Genomic DNA, 20,904 nt, shown 5'->3' on the forward strand with positions numbered 1-20,904 from the left:
CGTTCGATTATACTTGATTCTATATGCTTCCTTTTCATGGCGACTTTGTTATTCGCCTTCGGAAAATAGTTTGCCTTAGTGCCTTGTATGAGAAAATTACTAGTTATGCTAATTAACTACTCAGAGCGCCTGTAGATGGCAGCACACATTACAGTCAGTTAACCACGCAGCGCGGGCCGAGCGAACGAAAGAGTTGTTTAGCTTTCTAAAGCAACAGTGTTGTGCTGAAAGTCGTACGGCGGTGCCGCAGATTCGATTAGCTCTTCAATGATGCGCCGCATAGACGGACGAAGTCCAACTTCCAACTAAATAATAATAAAAAGAGAAGCTTCACCCAATCACGATTCTCTTGTTGGGTATGCCAGCGATGTTCGCGGCTTTCCAGATCAGAATGGACTCTCGGAAACCTGTCCCGTAGTTGGATTAAAATAGGAAACTTGAAGATTCATTTTTAAAACGATGTCCTCTGTCCACAAAGGTAAGATTAGTTGTTTGATATGCTTTGAGTTATACATATGATCTGGCGCTATTTGCATATCAATTATTACATTCTTGTTTTTTTCATTCTAAGTTTGCAAAAAATATTTTTTTGCTTGACGTAGTTCTTTCGCCGGAGCAGAAAGTTCATTTGGCGAAATTCTAAAAATTAAATTTTAAAATTTGAAATTACTTTTATTTTTACTGTAGAGTAACTGTTTCTATCAGTGCGTATCTGTCGTAGCAACGCATGAATAAATAAGGTACTTGAGATGTCCTTGAAAATGAAGAACTCGGATAATGCCGCTGTTTTGAACACTGTATCTTGCTTTCGTAAGGATGTATTTTAAATTCATGACCTTTTGGGCATCGAGTGGCGATCCTGATTTCAAGCAGGAACGGCGCTCTGCGCTTCAAGATATTTTGGTAGATGTAAAATAAAACCATGAGCGTTACGTATTTTCATTTATCGTTTTGTAAAAACTTGGTCAGTAATTTGCAGAGATGATAATGCTTGGAACTGAAACCGGCATCAGTCAGTCACGTGTCTTAACTCCTTCATTCGGCGTGGCAGACGATTTATGTCGCAGGCGATTCAGAGTAACAGCTGATCTGTTATTTTATTTAAAATATCCACAATATATTTAAAACTTATGTTCTTAGTTTGAACCGTCCGTTTGTTTCTGTGTCAAGGTTTCGACAGTTATCGCAGCCTTAAACCTTTACTCGTTTAAGCTTTTCCTTCAGATATGATTAGAATGCGAAACCTTGAGTTTTGTGGACATGTACGCGCAACGTTCTGTGTATCCAGGTGATCGCAGTAGATTCAGACGATAGTAACAAATCAGTAGCAACATCACCGTGAAATTTATAATCGTGTAGGGAAAATAGAATAACATTCTGGACAGTGTATTTACCTTCGTTGTCGTATTAAAATTATGGTCAGCTTTATTACACGTCTGTTGCACATAGCGTGGTAAATATAATCAAAATTTTATTCCTTTTTTATATTATTTTGTTCCTTTTTTTACCGTAGTACTAAACTATCCTAATAGTTATTTTTTTTTTTAACTTGACTGTTAGTTAGTATTTTAAATGTAACTTAAATGAAATGAAAACTTTCAGATTTTATATTACGCCCAAAGGAGATTTTTTTAACGTTTAGTGTGTTATCTTTATTTATTAAATACCATGTTTTTCGCACTCAAACCATAAAATTAAATTAAATTCAACAGCAGCATCGTAAAATAATTTAAAAAGAGCATATGTTTAGAATTTCCGATACACAGTCTCGGGCTCTGGAGAAAATCTCCCCCCTGCAGTGTTGCCTTTGCTGGCTTTGAAATCGTTGAGTTTGTTAATAAAAAATTCGTTGATAAAAAGTTTTACAAAATAAGAAAAGTAAGTAAAAAAAGTCTTACAAAATATGAAATAGATAATAAAACAAATTCGAAATTTGTCCTTTAAGATGCCCATATTCTGGTGGAGTGCTATTGTTCAAAATTTGATGTTCTGGGTACCGTTGTTTTATCAAAGTGCGAGAAATATATATATATATAATGCAGATTCTTCATTATTAAATTTTTATTAAATATAATATAGAGCGATAATATTTGTTGGCAACAATTTGAAAACTGATACATCCTTTTAAAAATTTTCAACGTAAAATGCCAAAGCGAAACTAATATAACTTCTGGGCTCACGCCCTTTTTTGTTTGCTTGTTTGATTAATTCAGTATGGCAACGCATTTGAAGACTCGATGACGAAAGGAAAGACTGGGCTTTTCTGCAAGGCTTTATAAAGGAAATTATTATTAATTTATTAATGTATGATATTGAAAAACGGAAACTCCAAGCAGTCTCGTCGAAGATAAACCTTGTGTCAGTATTCGGACTTTTTAACCGCCACTTGGCTACTTCGTAATTTCTTTCTATGAATAGCTTAAATTTAAAAAGCAACAAAAAAGGTTCTGCTTTTAAACAGCTGGTTCTTATTTTGTCACACTGGAGCTGCAGTGTTAAATTACTGCTTGGCATGGACTGTCGAACATATGAGGCATGCGAAATGTGTTTTATTGTTACGTGATATTCAGAAAAATTGAAACGACAAAACTAAGTTGATTTTAATGTTAGAAGCGGATTTTTATTATAGACAATTATGTACAGAGTTTCGTAATACGTAGCGCTCATTTGTTGTAAATTGCATTTTATTTACATGTATAACAAGTCATGCCAGTTAAATATTTTATTTTAAAATATAATAAACATAAATACATTATTCTTGAGATATATTTTTAGCCCAGAAGGGCTATTAATTTCGTTTTGGCATTTTGCGTGGAATCACTATAAACGACATATCACTTTTCAAATTGTTGCCAGCAAATGTTGGAGCCCTGCATTATATTTAAAGAAATTAAATAATGAAGAATCTGCATGAATGTATGCATGTTTCTCTCATTATGATAAAACAACGGTGCCTAAAGCCATCATAATTTGAATTACGTAATCTTCCGTAAAATATGGGCACCTATAAGCCCTAATTAGGAAAATTTGAATAACGTAATCTTCCGTAAAATATGGGCATCTATAAGCCCTAATTTGAATTTTTTTTTATTATCTATTTCATATTTTGTAAAACTTTAACGAATTTTTGATTAACAAACTCGACGATTTCAAAGCGCAATGGCAACAGTGTACGAAAAAAAAAAAAAAAAAAAAAAACATTTTTATCTCCAGCGCGCCGCGAAACTGTGTATCCGAAATTCTAAAGGTATGCTTTTAAAATTATTTTGCGATATTGCTGTTGAATTGAATTTTATGGTTTTAAGTGCGAAGAATATGATATTTAGTAAATAAAGGTAACATACAAAACGTTGAAAAAAAGCCCCTTCGGGCATAATATAAAATTTGAAAGCTTTCAGATTTTGTTTTTCTATACTTTGTTTTTAATTTAAAATGGCTCGGTTTTATTACCGTTTTAAGGATAAATGAAGGATTTTTTTGCAACTTCAAATGGTACTGTCGGAAGTCATATTAACCATGCTGCGTGTTACATTAAATATAAATGCAATTTATAACAAATGAGCGCTATGTATTACGAAACTCCGTAATTGTCTATAATAAAATAAGCTTCTAACATTAAAATCAACTATTGTTGTGACGTTTTAATTTTTCTGAATATATCCTTCTTGGAATGGCAACACTTTCTATATCGCGTGGATGAGAAATGGTCGGTTAACGCAACGTAAAAACATTGAATCTTTGCTTGTGAGCGTTTCTCACACTAGTATTAAAATGTCATCGTATATCTTGTTTATTCACTGCTTTACATATCGTTAAGCAGAAAATAATATATCAGTCATAAAAATCACCATTATACTGCGTATGATACGTATATTTCGGAACGTTTGACACTAAATAATGAATAAGAATATCATATTAGAGCAGTGTTATCTCGTTTGTGAATTCATTATCAGAGAAGTATTAGTTACTCTTGTAAATAATGGTATATAACAAAATTTTTTATTTTTTTAAAAATATTTCCAGTATTTTTATATAAGCCTTATCATGCATTTATGTATTATAATAATGTAATTGTATTACTGAGATTCATATATGTGCAAAACAGTGTAATTATAGCATATTCTCCAGATATAAACCATATTTTATTAGAACTTTTTTTTAAATTTTTTTAACCTATAATATATTTCTCCCGCCTTCCTAGCGTGCCTTCGTGGTGTAGTGATTCTTGACGCTTTTCCGGTATTCCAGAGGTCCGTGGTTCGATTCCCGGCGAAGACGATTGCTCATTTTTCATCTTGCCTGCTTAAAAAAAAAAAAAAAAAAAAACTAATGCCTCCATAGTGGAGCCCAAACTAAAAGGGTGTTGGATGAAGATTCTCCACACTTAGCATTTGTCGATTGGGTCCCCTAAAAATGCCATTCGCTCTTTAAAAGGGGGAAGTATATAAGTTATTTCTCCCACCTTCCTAGCGTGCCTTCGTGGGGTAGTGGTCTGCACGCTGGGCCGGTCTTCCAGAGGTCTGTGGTTCGATTCCCGGCGAAGGCGGTTGCTAATTTTTTATCTCTCCGGCTTTTCCAAAATCCTGATGTCTCTACAAACCTTTAGTTTCATTTAAGGTCACGCAAATATATTTAAAAATTGGTAACAAGTTTAACTGAGGATAAACAATGTCACAATTTGGCGTGTCTGAGGACACTTAGAATTGCTATTGGAGAGGAATTGCTATTAGCTCATCTTTATTCCAAACCATCAAATAAATGATAGAGGATGTCTGCTTAATAAGTGTAAAAGAATTTTTCATATAAATGTGACTAATTATAAAATTGCTCCCAATGTTTTAAGATAGGCAGAGAAATTATATTTCGTCTCATCTGTTACGCTTGAGAGCGGAATTGAACATGCGATTGGCATTTTCCCTGTTTTCTAACACGTGTAACGCAAATACGACTTTAGTTTTCCTTTCGAAGTCCTCCAGGAAAGCATCCCTCCTTAGGCAGGTAATATTAGTGTTGTGGTGTAATTAACTAGCCGAGCAGATTTTGCGACAAATTTTCAAATTTGACCCTTTCTCCTGAGGGCCTCCTAATATCCAAAGTTGTTTTCGGTTCAGATTAAAAGTTTTAGAAGATTGTCAGAAGTTTTTAAGAAAAAGTATATTTTTTTTAAATATTTCACTGTATTAGTTGATTGGGAGCTTTCCTTAAAAATTAAGATGTTAATAGTGATTTTCTGTATCCTGTGTTGGCAATCATCCTTGTACGGTTAACGCCAGAGCTAGGACCTACTTCGGCGGTGTTCTATTCTGTATTCGGTGATAAATTACTTCTTTTCGAATACTGATTCCGGTTCATGTGTGATATAAATGTAATTTAGTTTACCTTATGTGTTCCAGGAGGCAAAAACACCTAAGAAGACATCGGTAATTAATAACATATCCCTGTATGGCGTCTTTCCTCTATATCGTCTATGCGATATACATTCATGAATATTTTGCATTGGATGGAGAAGATAAGAAAGCTGTTACCTATTCCTTACATCAGTGACTATTTTCCACTCGCGAAATAAGGGGGTGAGGGAGGTAATAAATGATAATTACTAATTACACGTAAAAGAATATTTTGCACCGAGGAAGATTTTAGAGAAGAAAAAAGGTTATAATAGTTAAAAATTACATACCCTAAATAACTATTTTTTCACTAGACCAAGAGAAAAAAGTATATAACTACTTACTCCCTGTATTAATGAATATTTTGCGCTGGGAAAAAGGGTTATAAAACGTAGCAATTATCCATCCCCGTAGATAAATATTTTGCACAGTGATAAGAAAATAGGGGGCGGACGTGAAAGGTAGCAATTACATATAGAGCCATCAATTAATATTTTGCGCTGAGAGGAAAAAGGAAAAAAAAAAGGGAGGTGATATTTTTGGAGTAGGATTAGAAATAAGGCCCAGAAAGGGCAGTAATTACCCATCAGTAATAGTTTTCGCTGGAATTGAAAAAGGGTTATAAAATGTAGCAGTTCCCCATCCTCATCGATGAATATTTTGCGCTGTAACAAGAAAGAAAAGGGTTATAAAGGTAGCAGTTACTGATCCCCATTAGTAAACATTTTGCACAGTGTTACCGAAAAAAGGGGGTTCTGAAAGATACTATTAACATATGTCTATGAATGAATATTTTGCTCTAAAACAAAAAAGGGTTATAAAAATATAGCAATTCCCCATCACAATCAATGAATATTTTGCACTGAAACGAGAGAAAAAGGGTTATAAATGGTAACGGTTGCCCATCCCTGTCAGTAAACATTTTGCACTAAAAAGAAACTACTAAAAAGAAAAGGGGGGTCTCAAAAGTTACCATCTCAAAGTCTGTCAATGAATATTTTGTACTAGAAGATAAAAGAATATAAGGAATAAAAATTACCTATTCCTCTTATATTAGTTTATATTTGAGGGACAAAACCAGATATCGAAGATAACAATATACTTCCACCACTTTGGCAGTTTATCATTTGCACTTTGGCAGCTGAGGAGGATGGTTCGGTAAAAACAATCGAAACCAGTCCCGTGAAAAGTTTGCAAAAATAACGCTGATTTTTGTTGTTTGAATTCTAAATTAATGTTTCCAACGTTTTGAGGTTTGGTGTGTATTTAATTTAATTATGGCAAAGCACACGAGGGCTATCTGCCTAAGGGGAGGGATGCCTTTCGTGGAGGACTTTCTAAGGGAAACTGGCTCGTATACACGTTACACATGGGGAAAACCACGAAAACGCCCCGTTTTGAAGTTTGAGTTTTATATACATTCTGTAATTGTTTTTGGTTTGGTTTATATGACTACAGGAAAGCTTCGAGGGCTATCTGCCTAAGGGCAGGATGCCTTCGTGATGGACTTTCTAAGGGAAACTGGGTCGTATACACGTTACACATGAAGAAAACTATGAAAACGCCCATGCAGCCGAATCTTGGACCGCACTACAAGTGTTCAACTTTACCGCTTGGCGACTGTTTTGGATTAAAGAATATTCCATCTCCGCTCATATTATCATATCATGACGTCACGAAATTCTATTTTTTAACTGTGTCCCTGATGTATGATTATTAGTTACTAATTACTATATAATTTTTTCGCGGGGGATAAGGGTTAATTATCTGAGCATAGTTAGGTCGCACTACATTTTGTTCCTGACTGCGCAACAATCTCCTCATACGAGAGTTTTGTTGCATACAACGCTAATTTCACCTAAAAATTATCCACTGAGTACCTAGGACAAGAACCAATCTCTTTACGATGGTCACACTCGAATTTCGATAAGGCGAAATTGAAAGCAGTAGGAAAAATTTGTAGTAATCATGAATTAGGGTTAACAAGATTTTTTTTGCAAACTGCGCCTTAAAAACGCCTAGCATTTTACATAGATATGCATATTAATATATATATAACAAGACGTTAAGTTGTTGCGTTATCTTAAAGATGAAAAACTCTTTCGAAACGCAAAAAATTTTGTAACATAATTAATATCATAAATTCGAAGTGACAACAAAGTTAATAATGATTTCTTTGTATTTTGTTATATTTCTTTAATTTCGTTATTATATGAAATAGTACTTAACAAAAGAAGTGTCTTCCGATTTTTGTAATAAAATTTATAATAAAAAAGTGTGTTGCGTTGTCCGGAAACTTCATGCCGATTTTGAAGGAAAATTGAAACGCAGGCGATTAAATTTTAGTATATAATAATTAAATCATATAGGTGCCATTCTGTTTGTTCTACAACCTTTCTGCATATTTAAGGCAACTTGAAAATTCTGCCCTTCCAGAATCTCTGAGGATTTTCAGCGAAAAACTTTTCTACGTGTTTTTTTATCTCGACCAAAAACTTGAAGTTTTTTCAATTAAGGGAATATCGTAATGCGTAAAGAGCAAAAAAAAAAAAAAAAAAAAAAAAAAGGTCTGGTGAATGGAATTCACCATATGTTGGAAGAGGTAGAACATCCCAGCCGAGTTCCAACAACTTTTGTGGAGTTGTCAGAGATACATGCGGCCACGCATTATCCTGATGAAATACTACATCCTTCCAGGTGGCTATTTCTGGACGTTTTTGTTTAATTGCTTTTTTTTAATTCCTCTAACTGGGAACAATACTTTTCGTCTTGTCGTTGGGTTTAAAAGCTTATAGTACAGGACCCCTTTCCAGACTCACCAGACAGCATGACCTTCTTTGGTTGAAGACCGACTTTTGGGTGGCTAAAGGTGGTTCATTCGTTTTCAATCGAATCGTTTGAAAGATCGTTTTCGCTCAGCATTATTATAAATGATCCATTCTTCATTCCCTGTCACTACTTTCTTCAAAAATGGTAGCCCCGCATTATGGACAATCAACCGATACGGTTGTCTATGTTGTGGTTTCCTATCCTGCTTCAAAAATGGTGTCACCTCTTTGTGTTTGTAGAGCGATCGCAAATAGAAGCGCGATCTAACAGACGTTTGTCCGTTATATCGTGGGGAAGCCATACATCAACAAGGTTAATGTAGCCAAGCTTCACAAAATGCTTGTGGATGGTGGATTTTGGCGTGAGTTAGTCTTCCTCTGTGGTGGAGGACCAACCCTGGTGTTCTTGATCTTTGAAATTGAAGTTACCAGCTTTAAACCATTTCCATAGCAAACAGCATTTCCTCAGAGTTCTGACAGTTTACAGCACCTTCGCCATAAACAGAGCTTATCTTGTTTGCCGCTTGTGTGGTATTTTTGCTTTTTACGATAAAAGAAAAGTGTTATGCTTAAAATGCACTTTTTTTCCCTTTCATATTCAAAGGCGTATAAAACTGGCAAAAATTTGCGTATCATAACCAAATGTTTTCCAAATATGCCTGAAGTACCGTCTTTTACGTACGATGTCATTTGTTTTCAATCTTTCTGATGTGTTCAGACTTGTAGACATGTCCCTACGCTGCCTGTCAAAATTCGGCATGAACATTCCGGACAACGCAGTAGAATGCCAAACAGTCGAGTTTTGCATTATTTCAAACAAAAATGTTGCTTGCCTTTCTGTAACAAATTTCAGTTTTTCTGTAATAACATTTCGCAAGTAATCGCAAGGAAAAGAAAAAGAGCACATTTACTTGATGTTCCAGGAGATGATGATCCAGAAAACCGGCGTAGTGTGAATTTCTTCGCGTTTAAAGGATTCCACAGAAGAGTTTTAATGCTTAAGGTCCATGGTTTTGGAAGTAACGCCAAACGTAATCTTACCCTCCCCCCCCAAAAAAAAAAGAAATCAAGAAAATTATTCCATCATCATTTGAAAAAACTTCAACTTGTAGAATATTTAAGAAAAATTCTACAATATCTAGAAAAGTTAATATAAATTTTAATGGCTTTCGTCGGAGACATTCTGTTACACTTCTTAAAGGTTACAAATTGGGAAATTTTGAGTAACTGGAATGCTTATGTATCTCTGTATAATATCATCTGTTCTGTCTGAGATATTCTGCAGTGATTCGTATCCACCAGACGATTGATTAAGACTAATGAATGTTGTAAGTTCCGTTCCAGACAAACAGCTTGGCTGCATGGTTTGTTTTCCTCACATGTTACGTGAATATCAGCAAGTTTCCCTTAGTCCTCGACGAAGGCATCTCCCTTGAGTTATTCAATTAACCTAACCACCGTAGTGATCGAGGGACAGACATTTACAGAATTGTTTATATGTCGTTCTATGTTTGATTCCTGGCGAACGGACGCTGGGTGAGGGTTTCCGTGGTTTCCCTTAGAAAAACCAGCATCGAAGACAAGTCTTGTTAAGGCCTAATCTTTGATGCTTATTAATATAACTAATTAGTGAAATTTATTAAATGTGATAGCCCAAGTACTATTTTCCGTAATTAGTTAATCAGCTAGCCGAACTCCAGTCAGCACGCGTTGGTGATCGCCTAGGGAATTTTATGAAGTTGAGCTGATATTGTGCTATATTTCTGCACACTCAGTTCTTTAAAAAGATAGAGGGAGCATTGCATAACGTAATCTTTTTGTTCTAGAGGAAATTATGTGTTTCGACATTTTTAAAAGTTTAGTGTATATTTATATAACAGTGTATTTGTAATATAAATGTACACTAGAACTTCAGTTATCCGAATCAATTGGGACAGGACCCCATTCGGTTAACCGCATTGAAAGCAGGAGACATAAAAAATTAGCAGTGCCCTCGCCCGGACTCAAACCACGAACCTCTCCATACGCACCGAGTGTGCTGGCCATTACACCACGAAGGCATGCTAAGAAGGTGGGAGAAATACTTTACAGTACTTACAAGTGCTGAACATCTCGGTCAAAGTAAGCTGTTTAACTGTCTTCATCCATTTTCGGGCGCCCACCAGCGGCCGAGCGCACCAGCATCGAAGAAGTCCGATCAAGTCGCTGAACACTGGTAGTTCGATCCGAGGTTCGAAACCCGCGAACGGGCTGGCTGCATGGGTGTTTTCGTGGTTTTCCCCATGTGTAACGTGTATACGAGCCAGTTTCCCTTAGAAAGTCCTCCACGAAGGCATCCCTCCCCTTAGGCAGATAGCCCTAGTGTGCTTTGCCATAATTAAATACACCCAACACACCATTTTCGGGCAGCTAAGTCGTGCATCCACTTGACAGTGAGAAGTTGTATGTGGTCACACTCGTGTCTGCTTCAACTTCGACATTAAGGTCATCTTCTCTTACACTTTGAGTAGAATCATCATCATTTAGAATTTGAAACCCAGCGTCTGACGAATCACACACCATTCATTCTGCTCTATCTGCAGTACTAACTACTGAACATGTAGGAATTTTCAAAAGAATTGTTTTTAGTTCCTCAAGTGACACGTCATCCTCATTTTCTCCTGTCTCTTCCGTTTTCTTTTCTTGAGCTCCTTTTTCTCCTTTTCCTTCTCTTCTGCAATTGATTCTGAAAACTTCTGAAAGCTATTTGGATAATCAGCGATTCGGATAGCTGTAGTTCGGATAATTGAAGTTGTACTGTATTTCTATTATTGTTCTGACTCATCGTACTTGCCTGACATTATCAGAACGAATTCACGAATTTTATCGCGAGAAGTGACGAGAAGTTGAGGATTGTGCCTGCGATTGTTATAGACCTAGTATAGTTAGAGTACCACACTGTATTAAGTTTAGTCCAAATTTTCAAGCAGAATCCCCGATTGGTCGGGATCAAGATCCCCATCCTCTTTTCCCTACCACTAAACCACTTACAAACAAAAGCCTTAGTAATATTTATATTTTAAAGCTTTAAATTTCTGTAAAATTAATCTGATGTAATTGCAATAGAAAACTCCAAAAAAGAGATTAGAAACGTTAGCATCCCTGGAAGAGTGGTTTGAATGTATTTTAAAAAAAAGTAAGAAAGAAAAGAAACATCTGAAGGGTTTCAGATTAAAATTGCGTCCAAAAAGGCGTTTTTTTAACCTTTTGTGTGCTAACTTTATTTATTAAATATCACGTTCTTCGTATTTAAAATATCGAATTCAGGTCAAGAGCAATATCGCAAAATAATTTTAAATTGAGCCTATCTTTAGAATTTCCAATACACAGACTAACGCACTGGAGATAAAAATGTTTTTTCTGTACAACGTTGCCATTGCTGGCTTTGAAATCCTTGAGTTTGGTAATATAAAATTCGTTAAGGTTTTACAAAATATGAAATCGATCATAAAACAAATTCCAAATTTGGTCTTCCTGATGCCCATATTCGCAGTAGGATTACGTCATTCAAAATTGGATGGCTCTAGGTACCGTTGTTTTATCATAGTGCGAGAAACATACATATATTCATGCGGATGCTTCATTATTTAATGTGTTCAAATATAATATACGGCGATAATATTTGATAAGAATATTTTGAAAAGTGAAACGGACATTCAGAGTGATTCGACGCAAAATCGCGAAACGGAAACAATATTCCCTCAATGGCAAAGCCCCTTTGGACAAGGAATCTGAAAGGTTTCAGATTTTAAATTACGTCCAAAGGGGCTTTTTTTTTAACGTTTTGTGTGTTACCTTTATTTATTAAATATCATGGTCTACGTACTCAAACCATAAAATTCAGTTCAACAGTAATATCGCAAAATAATTTTAAAATGAGCATATCTTTAGAATTTCCGATACACAGTCTCGCGCGCAGGAAATAAAAATTTTTCCCCCTCGTACAGTGTTGCCATTGCTCGCTTTGAAATCGTCAAAATTCATTGAAGTGTTACAAAATATGAAATCGATAATAAAACAAATTTCGAATTCAAATTAGGGCTTCCATTTGCCCATATTCTATGGAAGATTACGTTATTCAAATTTTGATAGCCATAGGTACCGTTGTTTTATCACAATGCGAGAAACATACATACATTCATGAAGATTCTTCATAATTTAATTTCTTTAATATTACAGGGCGATACTATTTGTTGGCAACTATTTGAAAAGTGACTCGCCGTTTATAGTTTTCCACGCAAAATCTCAAAACGAAATTAATAGTCCTTCAGGGAAAATTGTCCCTTGGACTACAAAAAAATAGCTGAACTTAATATGAGGAAAACCATCTTAACTCAATTTTAAGCGAATAGTAAAATGAAAGTCACGAGAGTTCTCAAAAGTGTCTCACGTTAAGATGTCTGGTTGGTGTAGAGTGGAGATTTAAAAACCCGTATAAAAAGAGGCCTGTTTCAGTCTCAGATATGCTGAAGAAACATCTGACGTCTTCTGTTTCGTTATTATGTGCAAAGTATTTATGAATTCACATCATGTATCCACTCTTGTCAGTTACGATAACGCTTTGCCATTCGTGTTCTCTGTATATGCATATTTTTAGTTTGCCTGGTGTAAAATATGGAAAATCATTGGTGCGGATAATAGCGTTTGTATCAAGATTTTAAAAGTAATATCCAACGACGGATGTAAAAACCCAAGTGTACCGCCTTGGCAATAAGGTTTATTGCTAAATATCTGCTTCAGAAAATCTGCATTACAAAAAGTAGAAAATTATGCATGAATTTATGTAGCTTTCTTTATTTGGCCAGCTAATAAAATGAAAACTTTGATATCTGAATAAAATATTTGTTAACGTAAAGAAAACTCAAGTATGTAAATGTAATAAGCTTTCTGTGTAAAAAATCATCGGATGTGGCCACCACATGACTTCCTAGTATGGCCTATTAAATTATGCACATTTTTGCTGCGCTTTCTTTAAACTCATTTCCGTGTTCATTAGAGATTTAATTCTCATTTTGTCAATGCATTTCTATTTTCGCAGCAGGGCAAAGATACATAAAAACACAAATTCGTTAAAAATTGTAAAATACAGAAAAACCTAAATCACCATACACAGTTAAAAACAAATTTTACAATTAAAATTACAGTTTGTGCGTTACAACAAGTAATTAAGCCAACGTATATGAAGCTGTAATTTTAGGTACACAAAATTGAAAGTTAACTTTTGTTCCAAGTGGGCAAAAAAGACACTAAAGTTGGTGCGCTAACTGACATAATTCACTATTTTACTGAGAGTTTCAAATGTAAACAAAATGCGGTATCGTTAGGCCTAACGACACGTAAACTTTTAAATTATTGATAATTCTACAACTATTGCATGCAGATTAACCAAAAATTATAAAAACCTTATCCGGAACATAACAATATAATTCAATCAGTTTTAGAGCAAAAAGTGCACAATTTACCAACACGTAAGACTAAAAAAGAAAAGCTCACCGAGTTTGCAGTGAGGATGGATATATATATATATATTGTAGAGTTCCTCACTTTGTAAATGCTGAGGTACTGTTGAACGTGAAGAATCTTAAGAACTGCTAAGAGAATAATCGCTTGAGGAAACAACAAGATAGATGGGTAAACTAGCCCTTTATTATTCCAACTAAAGTTTAACAAACTCCGTCTTGGAATGTACATTAAATGTACAATAAAGCCGACACTTGGGCTTTGAACTTAAGAGACTAAGAATAGTACTAAACTAATCTAAACTAAAAAGATATAGCCGAAGCTATCAAGATTCTAACCGAGTTGGCCCCCTTAACGTCAGTAGACTGTTAAGCTATCAAAGGCCTAAAGTACGGCCGAGCGTAATAAATAGCTTACAAGAGAGTAGCCTAAAACAGCGGACGCGTCCAGCCGAAACCTGGTATCTCTCTCACTAAGACTGAAGAACTTTTCGGTTAAACACCGCTCTTCCTCATTATGTATTCAAACGTGATTCTCAAACTACGTTCTGGCCGGAAGTAGTAAGTTGAAGTTAAGAATGGACAGGAAAGGAACTTTAACTGAAAATTTAACTGTTAATAAAATTAGCATTATCCTTACAATATATACGATTTAGTTCCGACATTTCCTTTTTAATGTATATACAGACACACATTTGGTGCAGCCGAATGAAGCAAAAAAGGGAGGTGCAAAACTAGATGTTATAGCAATCTATATATAAAGTTTCAGTGTTCTACAGCTACTCGTCTTTGAGTTACATACATACGTACCTACAGACGTTACGAAAAAATCTCTTCTTAGTCCATTTTAAAACCATTTTCTATTCGTTTTGGAAAAAAGAGCGCTTTATTCTGTCCTTACATACGGATGTCACGTAAAATATATCGTCTAAATGGATTCGAGAGCGGTCAAAATAGATCTTCGTTGAAATATGATATTGGAAATTTTTCGTCATTACACTACTTCCTTTACTTCGTACAAGAAAGTAGAATGCAGATAATATTCATTGCAAAATGGATTGTCCTGATGTGTCTTCTTCGATCCAGTTAATGTTACTTTAATTCATCACGGCATGCATTTCATCTTTAATTCATCACGGTATGCAGCGTATGTTAATTATTAGGGTAAGCAACTCTTTTATGTTGTTTTATGCTCTTGTTCACACGTACTTTTCGGCTTGTGTACTCTGCTATAGTAGTGCTATAGTTTTTGTAGTTTCCAAAACTGGGGTGCAGTAAATTCATTATTGAACAAACATCGATACTGATATTAAACCATCAAATTTATATGGGCTGTACTGGAAAATGCGGGCTCACCACCAGAATCCCGTACGTAATTACGCAGGTTATGCAGTTCCAGTGCACTAACTGTACCTCTTCATCTATATTTTGATGTAAAACACCAGAGGGGACGAATCCGAGGGTCTACCATCCTTCTTTTCTTTATATCACGAAACCTCTTGAAAGAACTTCCAGCTGGCTGATATTTTAATGCTTCCATGCCGCGCTGGTATTACACACTTAAAACCATCTAAAGCTGGTACCTATCTGATTATTCGCACCCCTCATTTTCAACAGTCGGTAGAATTTCCGTGCTTTTGGTGTGTTTTGAATATACACGTGATAAATCACACACGCGCGTTGCATCCTGCACGTGTTTGAGTACACGTGAATTTAGATTTTATATTTAGCCGTCATTTCGCTGAACAGCATCTGTCGGTTGTAAATATCAGCCATGCGAAATTTTGTTCTTTTTCAGATTTCTTATGTTCTGTAAAATATTTGATTTTATTATTATTTACGAGCGGAATAGTTAACCAATTAACCGTTAAGATAGCCAATTATTTTTCGCTAATTCACAAATTTGCCAATACTCGTTGGTGACTTTTCGTGGGGGATGCAGGTGGTCAAAAAGTAACCCGAAGAAGTGTTTCAACCCGGGCCAACCATACTACAACTACCATTACTGACCTATATACCGATCAAGCCGGCGCTAATAATAATAAAATTCGAAATAACATCAGTAGATGTGTTACGCCAATTCATGTTTCTCCTTTAATAATAGTAATAAAGTACGCCCTTTTTGTTAAACAATTATCAGGTCTGCGAGCTGTCCGTGACTGCGCCATCGGGAAAAAAAAAAAAAAACATTTCCGGGAATCTTCGCTTTCGAGATATCTGATTACTTGAATTTTTCGGAAACCAATTCTTTGACGAAAACCTACACGTGACAGAACTACGAACGAGATATTTTTGTCAGCGTCGAAAAATGCCCCGCAAACGTAGCTGAGACATGCTTTCCAGCGGAATTGTTTCGGCTACGAATCTTCCCGTTTCCCGGAACAGTTTCTTCTAGGATCTCGAGTCGCTAAAAGTGATACTTCCGTTACTTTCTAACCAAGGAATAGGTACTATATTACTAACTATAGATACTGTCCAAAGAAGGAAAACGCAGAGCTCATTAGGACTTTGTCGTAACGCTAATACTTAGTGTGTAATGATGTTCGGTAGAAACACGAATAAGAAATTTAAAACACGCTTTTACTAGTTGATTGATTTTATTATTGTTCGAATAGTGAAGATCTTTTTAATTTTCTTTCTACATTATTCTCTAATTCTTCGGCATTGTAAAGGGAGGAAGAAAATAAAGTATATTTATGGTATAAAATACGAAAGCAAACTACTAACTTTGTTTTAGCATCAGTCCCTTTTATTCCTCAGTTTAATTTGGCGACGTCCCCTTACTAGTCCTAAAAATAGTAACTTTTTATAATATACGAATTCATAGTGCATCATTTCAAAATTATTCCACATAAATGCGTTCTTACGCAATGCGAAAGTCTCCTATCCAATCACAAATCAAGATACCTTTTGAGTCTCCAACGCTTCTTTCTCTCCCGTTTTGCCTTGCTGTGCTAACACATGCCGAGGTCTCTCTGCTTCATCCATTGTCTAAATATGTAAATTTTAAAGAATGTTATGAAGTTAGAATGTCCAAAGGGGCTTTGTCCGTGAAGGACTGTTGTTTTCGTTTTGCGATTTTGCTTTGAATCACTATAAATGTCCGTTGCACTTTTCAAACTGTTGCCACCAAATGTTCGAGTCCTGCAGTATGTTTGAAAAAATTAAATAATGAAAAATCTGCATAAATGTATATATATTTCTCGCACTGTGATAAAACAACGGTACATAGAGTCATCGAATTTTGAATGACGTAATCCTACTGCAAATATGGGCATGTGGAAGACCAAATTTGAAATTTGGAATTTGTTTTATTATCGGTTCAGACAAAAAAAAAAAAAAAAAAAAAAAATCGATATTACCATTCCTCTACAAAATTTATACTTTTTGGCTAATATATTTGTTTACATTATGCAGCTGATAAGATTTTATCATGAGCGAGTGATTTCACGCATTCATTTTCATGCGAAACCTGAAAAAGAGGCGTTTATTTTTTACTAAATTTGTCCTGATGAAAGCAGTATATCTTTCAGAAAGGATCTTCTTTCACCGTGCGTGTTTTCATCTTCAGTTGCGTTTTAATTCTGGTGGTCAGAAAGTAGAGAAGTGAATATTCGGGATTGGGAAAGCAGAGAAGTTGCCGATTGTGTTCACTTTACTCAAGCATCAATGACTATGTATCACTGATTCTTGAGCAACGTGGTTTGAACTGTACAACTGCGATTGTTCAGTGTATTATTAGTCCAAAAAGTATGTTAATTCCGAATGAGACATTAATCTTTAAACGACGTTTTGCGTTGAACCACGCCATTAAATGGCGTAAAACGTTTCAAGTTGTTACCACCAAATATTATCACCCTGTAATATATTTAAAGAAACTAAATAATGAAAATATGCATGAATGTGTCTTGTTTCTAGCATTGTGAAAAAAAAACGGTGCCTATAAGGTTATCAAATTTTGAACGCGAAAATGGGCACCTGTAAATCCGAGTTTATTTTATTATCAGTTTCACATTTTGTAAAACTTTTAACGAATTTTTGATTAACAAACACAGCAATTTCAAAACGAGCAGTGGCAACACTGCACGGGAAAAAAGCATCGTTATCTCCAGGGCGCGAGACTCTGTATCGAAAATTCTAAAGATATGCTGTTATTAAATATTTTGTGATTTTATTGTTGAATCGAATTTTACATGACGCAAGCTCCAAGAAGCTGATATTTAATAAATAAACTAAACACAAAAAAAGTTTAAAATTAAAAGTCAAAAAAAGTTTCCAAAGCCATGTTAGGTAGAAACCTGAGCACTGATATGATGAACTGCCAATATTTAAGGCTGAATCGGGAATTTTAAACGTATACTGCTATGCTGCTGTTAAAATTTTTGCAATTTTTCTGTTGAATTATATACGGCGAAGTTAAAAGAAAATTATGCATAGTAATAAATCTAAAAAGACAAAAAAAAAAAAAAAAAAAAAAAAAAAGTAGGCTAGTAGGAATGAGTGTAGCAGGAGACTGGTAGTCTGCTAGCTCAGCGAGCCTTGAAAAACATTTAATAAACCTTTTTGGGGTAGGCGACTGTTAAAATCTGAAACATTCTAGATTAAAATATATATATATTAGGGAGACCTTCTTGATAAGCAAACAGTGTTAAGTAATTTAGTGATGTGTCAGCTGGTTATGGAATTTGAAAAAGACTTTAAAGAATAAGCCATAGAAAAGTCATCAAGCCATAGAAAAAGACTCAGAAAGCAAGGGATAAGGAACAAACTGTGATACAGCAACAGGATTTTGACCATTCTTGTTTCGTCGAGAAGTCTACAACTTACTTAGAACTAAAGCCGTATCAAAAACACAAATTGAAGAAAGTATCTTCAGAGGCTGATTGTTTTTTTTAATAACGTGAATAAAATAGTAAATTGATTTCAATACAGCGAGTAATGAACAGTAACGAATCTTTTAAATGCATGGGACAAACTGACGGTGGCAGTCAAATGGTGGCGTTTAACCGCTAAAGTTTTTCGGGAAACAAAGTCCAAGCTATATGTTGCCAAAAATGTCTTAATGAATTGCGTGAAAAATAGACCTTATGCTGTCTCAAATCGAGGAAAATTACGTAATGGAATCGTGGCTAAATATCTCTTAAAATATTTTTCTGCCTCTCAATTAAGATTCCTCTGCCATTTGCTAATAGCTCGTGCTTACACTGCAGAGTCATTAGATTTTTACTTCCTTGTACGAAGTAAAAAGGAAGTAATGTAATCGCGAAAAGTTTCAGGCAGCATATTTCAACGAAAATATCCATTTTTACCGCTATCGAATGCAATTTAACGATGTTTTTGCGTGATACCTGTACGTAAGGAAAGAATAAAAAAACTCTTTTTCTCCAAAAAAATTATAAAACTGCTTTAAATTGAATTCTGAAGAGAATTTTTCGTGGCGTCTGTACGAACGTACGTACGTTATAATTTGAGCATAACTCAAAAACGAATAGCCTCAGGACGTTGAAATTTTGTATATAGGACTGCTATAACATGTAGATGTGCACCTCGTATTTTGGTTGCAATCAGCCGCACCAAACGTATATAAATATATTTATATATATATATATATCCACTCTGTTACCCGGCTCAGTGATCTCAGTTTCATTACTCTTATATGTTTGTAAATTGCGCATTTTTTGCTTTAAAAAAGATTGAATTATGTTGTTCTTATCTTCCAGCTAAGGTTTTTATGCCTTTAGGAAATCTGCAAGCAATATTGTAGAATTATCAACAATTTAAAAGCTGTTTAAGTGCGGTTAAGCCTAATTTTTAATTAACGGGGCGGATATGTTTGTTTACATTTGAAACAGCATAATAGTAGATTTGTTGCCAATCTAGAGAGAGAGATTAGGCTTCTCAATAACAAAGATAACGTCTTCATTTTTGAGTCGGGATACGTGAAAAATGTGCAATGTCCTCGCCGGGACTCCAAACCTCTCGAATACGCGTTGAGTATGCTTCGAACTGCACCACAAAGGCGTGGGGAAAGGAGGGAGAAAATATCTTATACTCCTCCTTTTCGGCAAAATTGAGTTGCTAAAGTATCAGCACAACTATGCAACAATACTTAAATGTAAGCTTCGTAAACAGTTTTATAGTTCTAACTTAAATGTGATAGTAAACACTGATGTAAACAAGATCATGTCTTCAAAAATGATTTGTAACGTGGGATCATCACGCTTGTATCTACTGCAGTATATCATGTCTTAAAACAGGATGCTCATACACACTTACAATAGATAACACCATGAAACATGCACCTGCACATCTATATACCGCTACGTATGTCATGTAATGTAATGCATTTTACTTGAGCTAATTAAACACTGAAAGGTAGGAGTGCCGTTGATGGCGGTGGTAGAACTAGTAGTAGCGTTGGCTAGAGTCACACGACTCGAGGACGCCGGAATGTTGTTGGCTTTCTAGTTAGTGTGTGCTGCTATTTCCTACTTACTTGGGCAAATATTAGGCGGCCCTTTCACTTCTACATAACATAATACATATACGCCTTCTTTCAAAGAGGACTGGAGATCAGGGTACCCAATCGCCAGTGATGATGAATTATCATCCACCACCTTTTAGTTTTGCGCGTCACTCTTAGGGTCATTAGTTGATGTTGGAGACGTAAAAAATGTGCAATGCCCTCGCCGGAACTCGAACTCGGGACCTCTCGAATACGCGTCGAGTAGGCTTCCAATTACATCACCTAGGCATGCGAAGAGGAGGGAGAAAATATCTTATAACATCAACTAACATTTCTGTGAGCAAGAACTGTCGAGGCTTGTAGGCAGTTCCAAGTATTCTTTCTAATTTTGACATCTTATAATGGAATCTTGCCTCACAGAGACCTAATTTTTTTATTATTATTATTGATAATCCTGAAGCACCGTAAACCTTACAGAATGTAAGTAACTTATTTTTACTAGAAGCTTTGATAGTAGGTTTTTTGAAAGTTACGAAAAAATTGTAACATATGCTGATTTTGGGGTAAGAAATTGACTTCATCATTTGGAAAAAGCCGTAAAAAAACAGTTACTATTCCTTGCACTCTCGAGGGGGAATAAGTGCTCTGAAGGATCTTTAGAGAAGCAAGCCTTAGGTTATTGTCCTTGATTACCTCTCTCATTCTCGATGCTGTAGAAAAGCTGC

At 35.3% G+C, this 20,904-nt stretch overlaps 1 protein-coding gene across 2 annotated transcripts in view; it reads left to right on the forward strand.

Annotated features, from left to right (window-relative positions):
• The first annotated feature begins 211 nt into the window (after positions 1 to 211).
• The window catches only part of LOC118196559 (TGF-beta receptor type-1-like), a 632,361-nt gene continuing 611,668 nt past the window's right edge, over positions 212 to 20,904 (forward strand). For both annotated transcript variants that reach the window (XM_085814074.1, XM_085814073.1), the window contains exon 1: positions 212 to 478. Coding sequence is in view for 1 of the 2 variants with exons in the window: in XM_085814073.1 (XP_085670199.1) it covers positions 460 to 478 (19 nt within the window). In the remaining variant the exon portion in view is untranslated. The remainder of the gene's footprint in view (positions 479 to 20,904) is intronic.

Source organism: Stegodyphus dumicola, chromosome 3, assembly GCF_044657685.1.
Source record: "Stegodyphus dumicola isolate Sdum_Otavi_A_Nest chromosome 3, ASM4465768v1".
In the NCBI taxonomy this organism is placed as follows: domain Eukaryota; kingdom Metazoa; phylum Arthropoda; class Arachnida; order Araneae; family Eresidae; genus Stegodyphus; species Stegodyphus dumicola.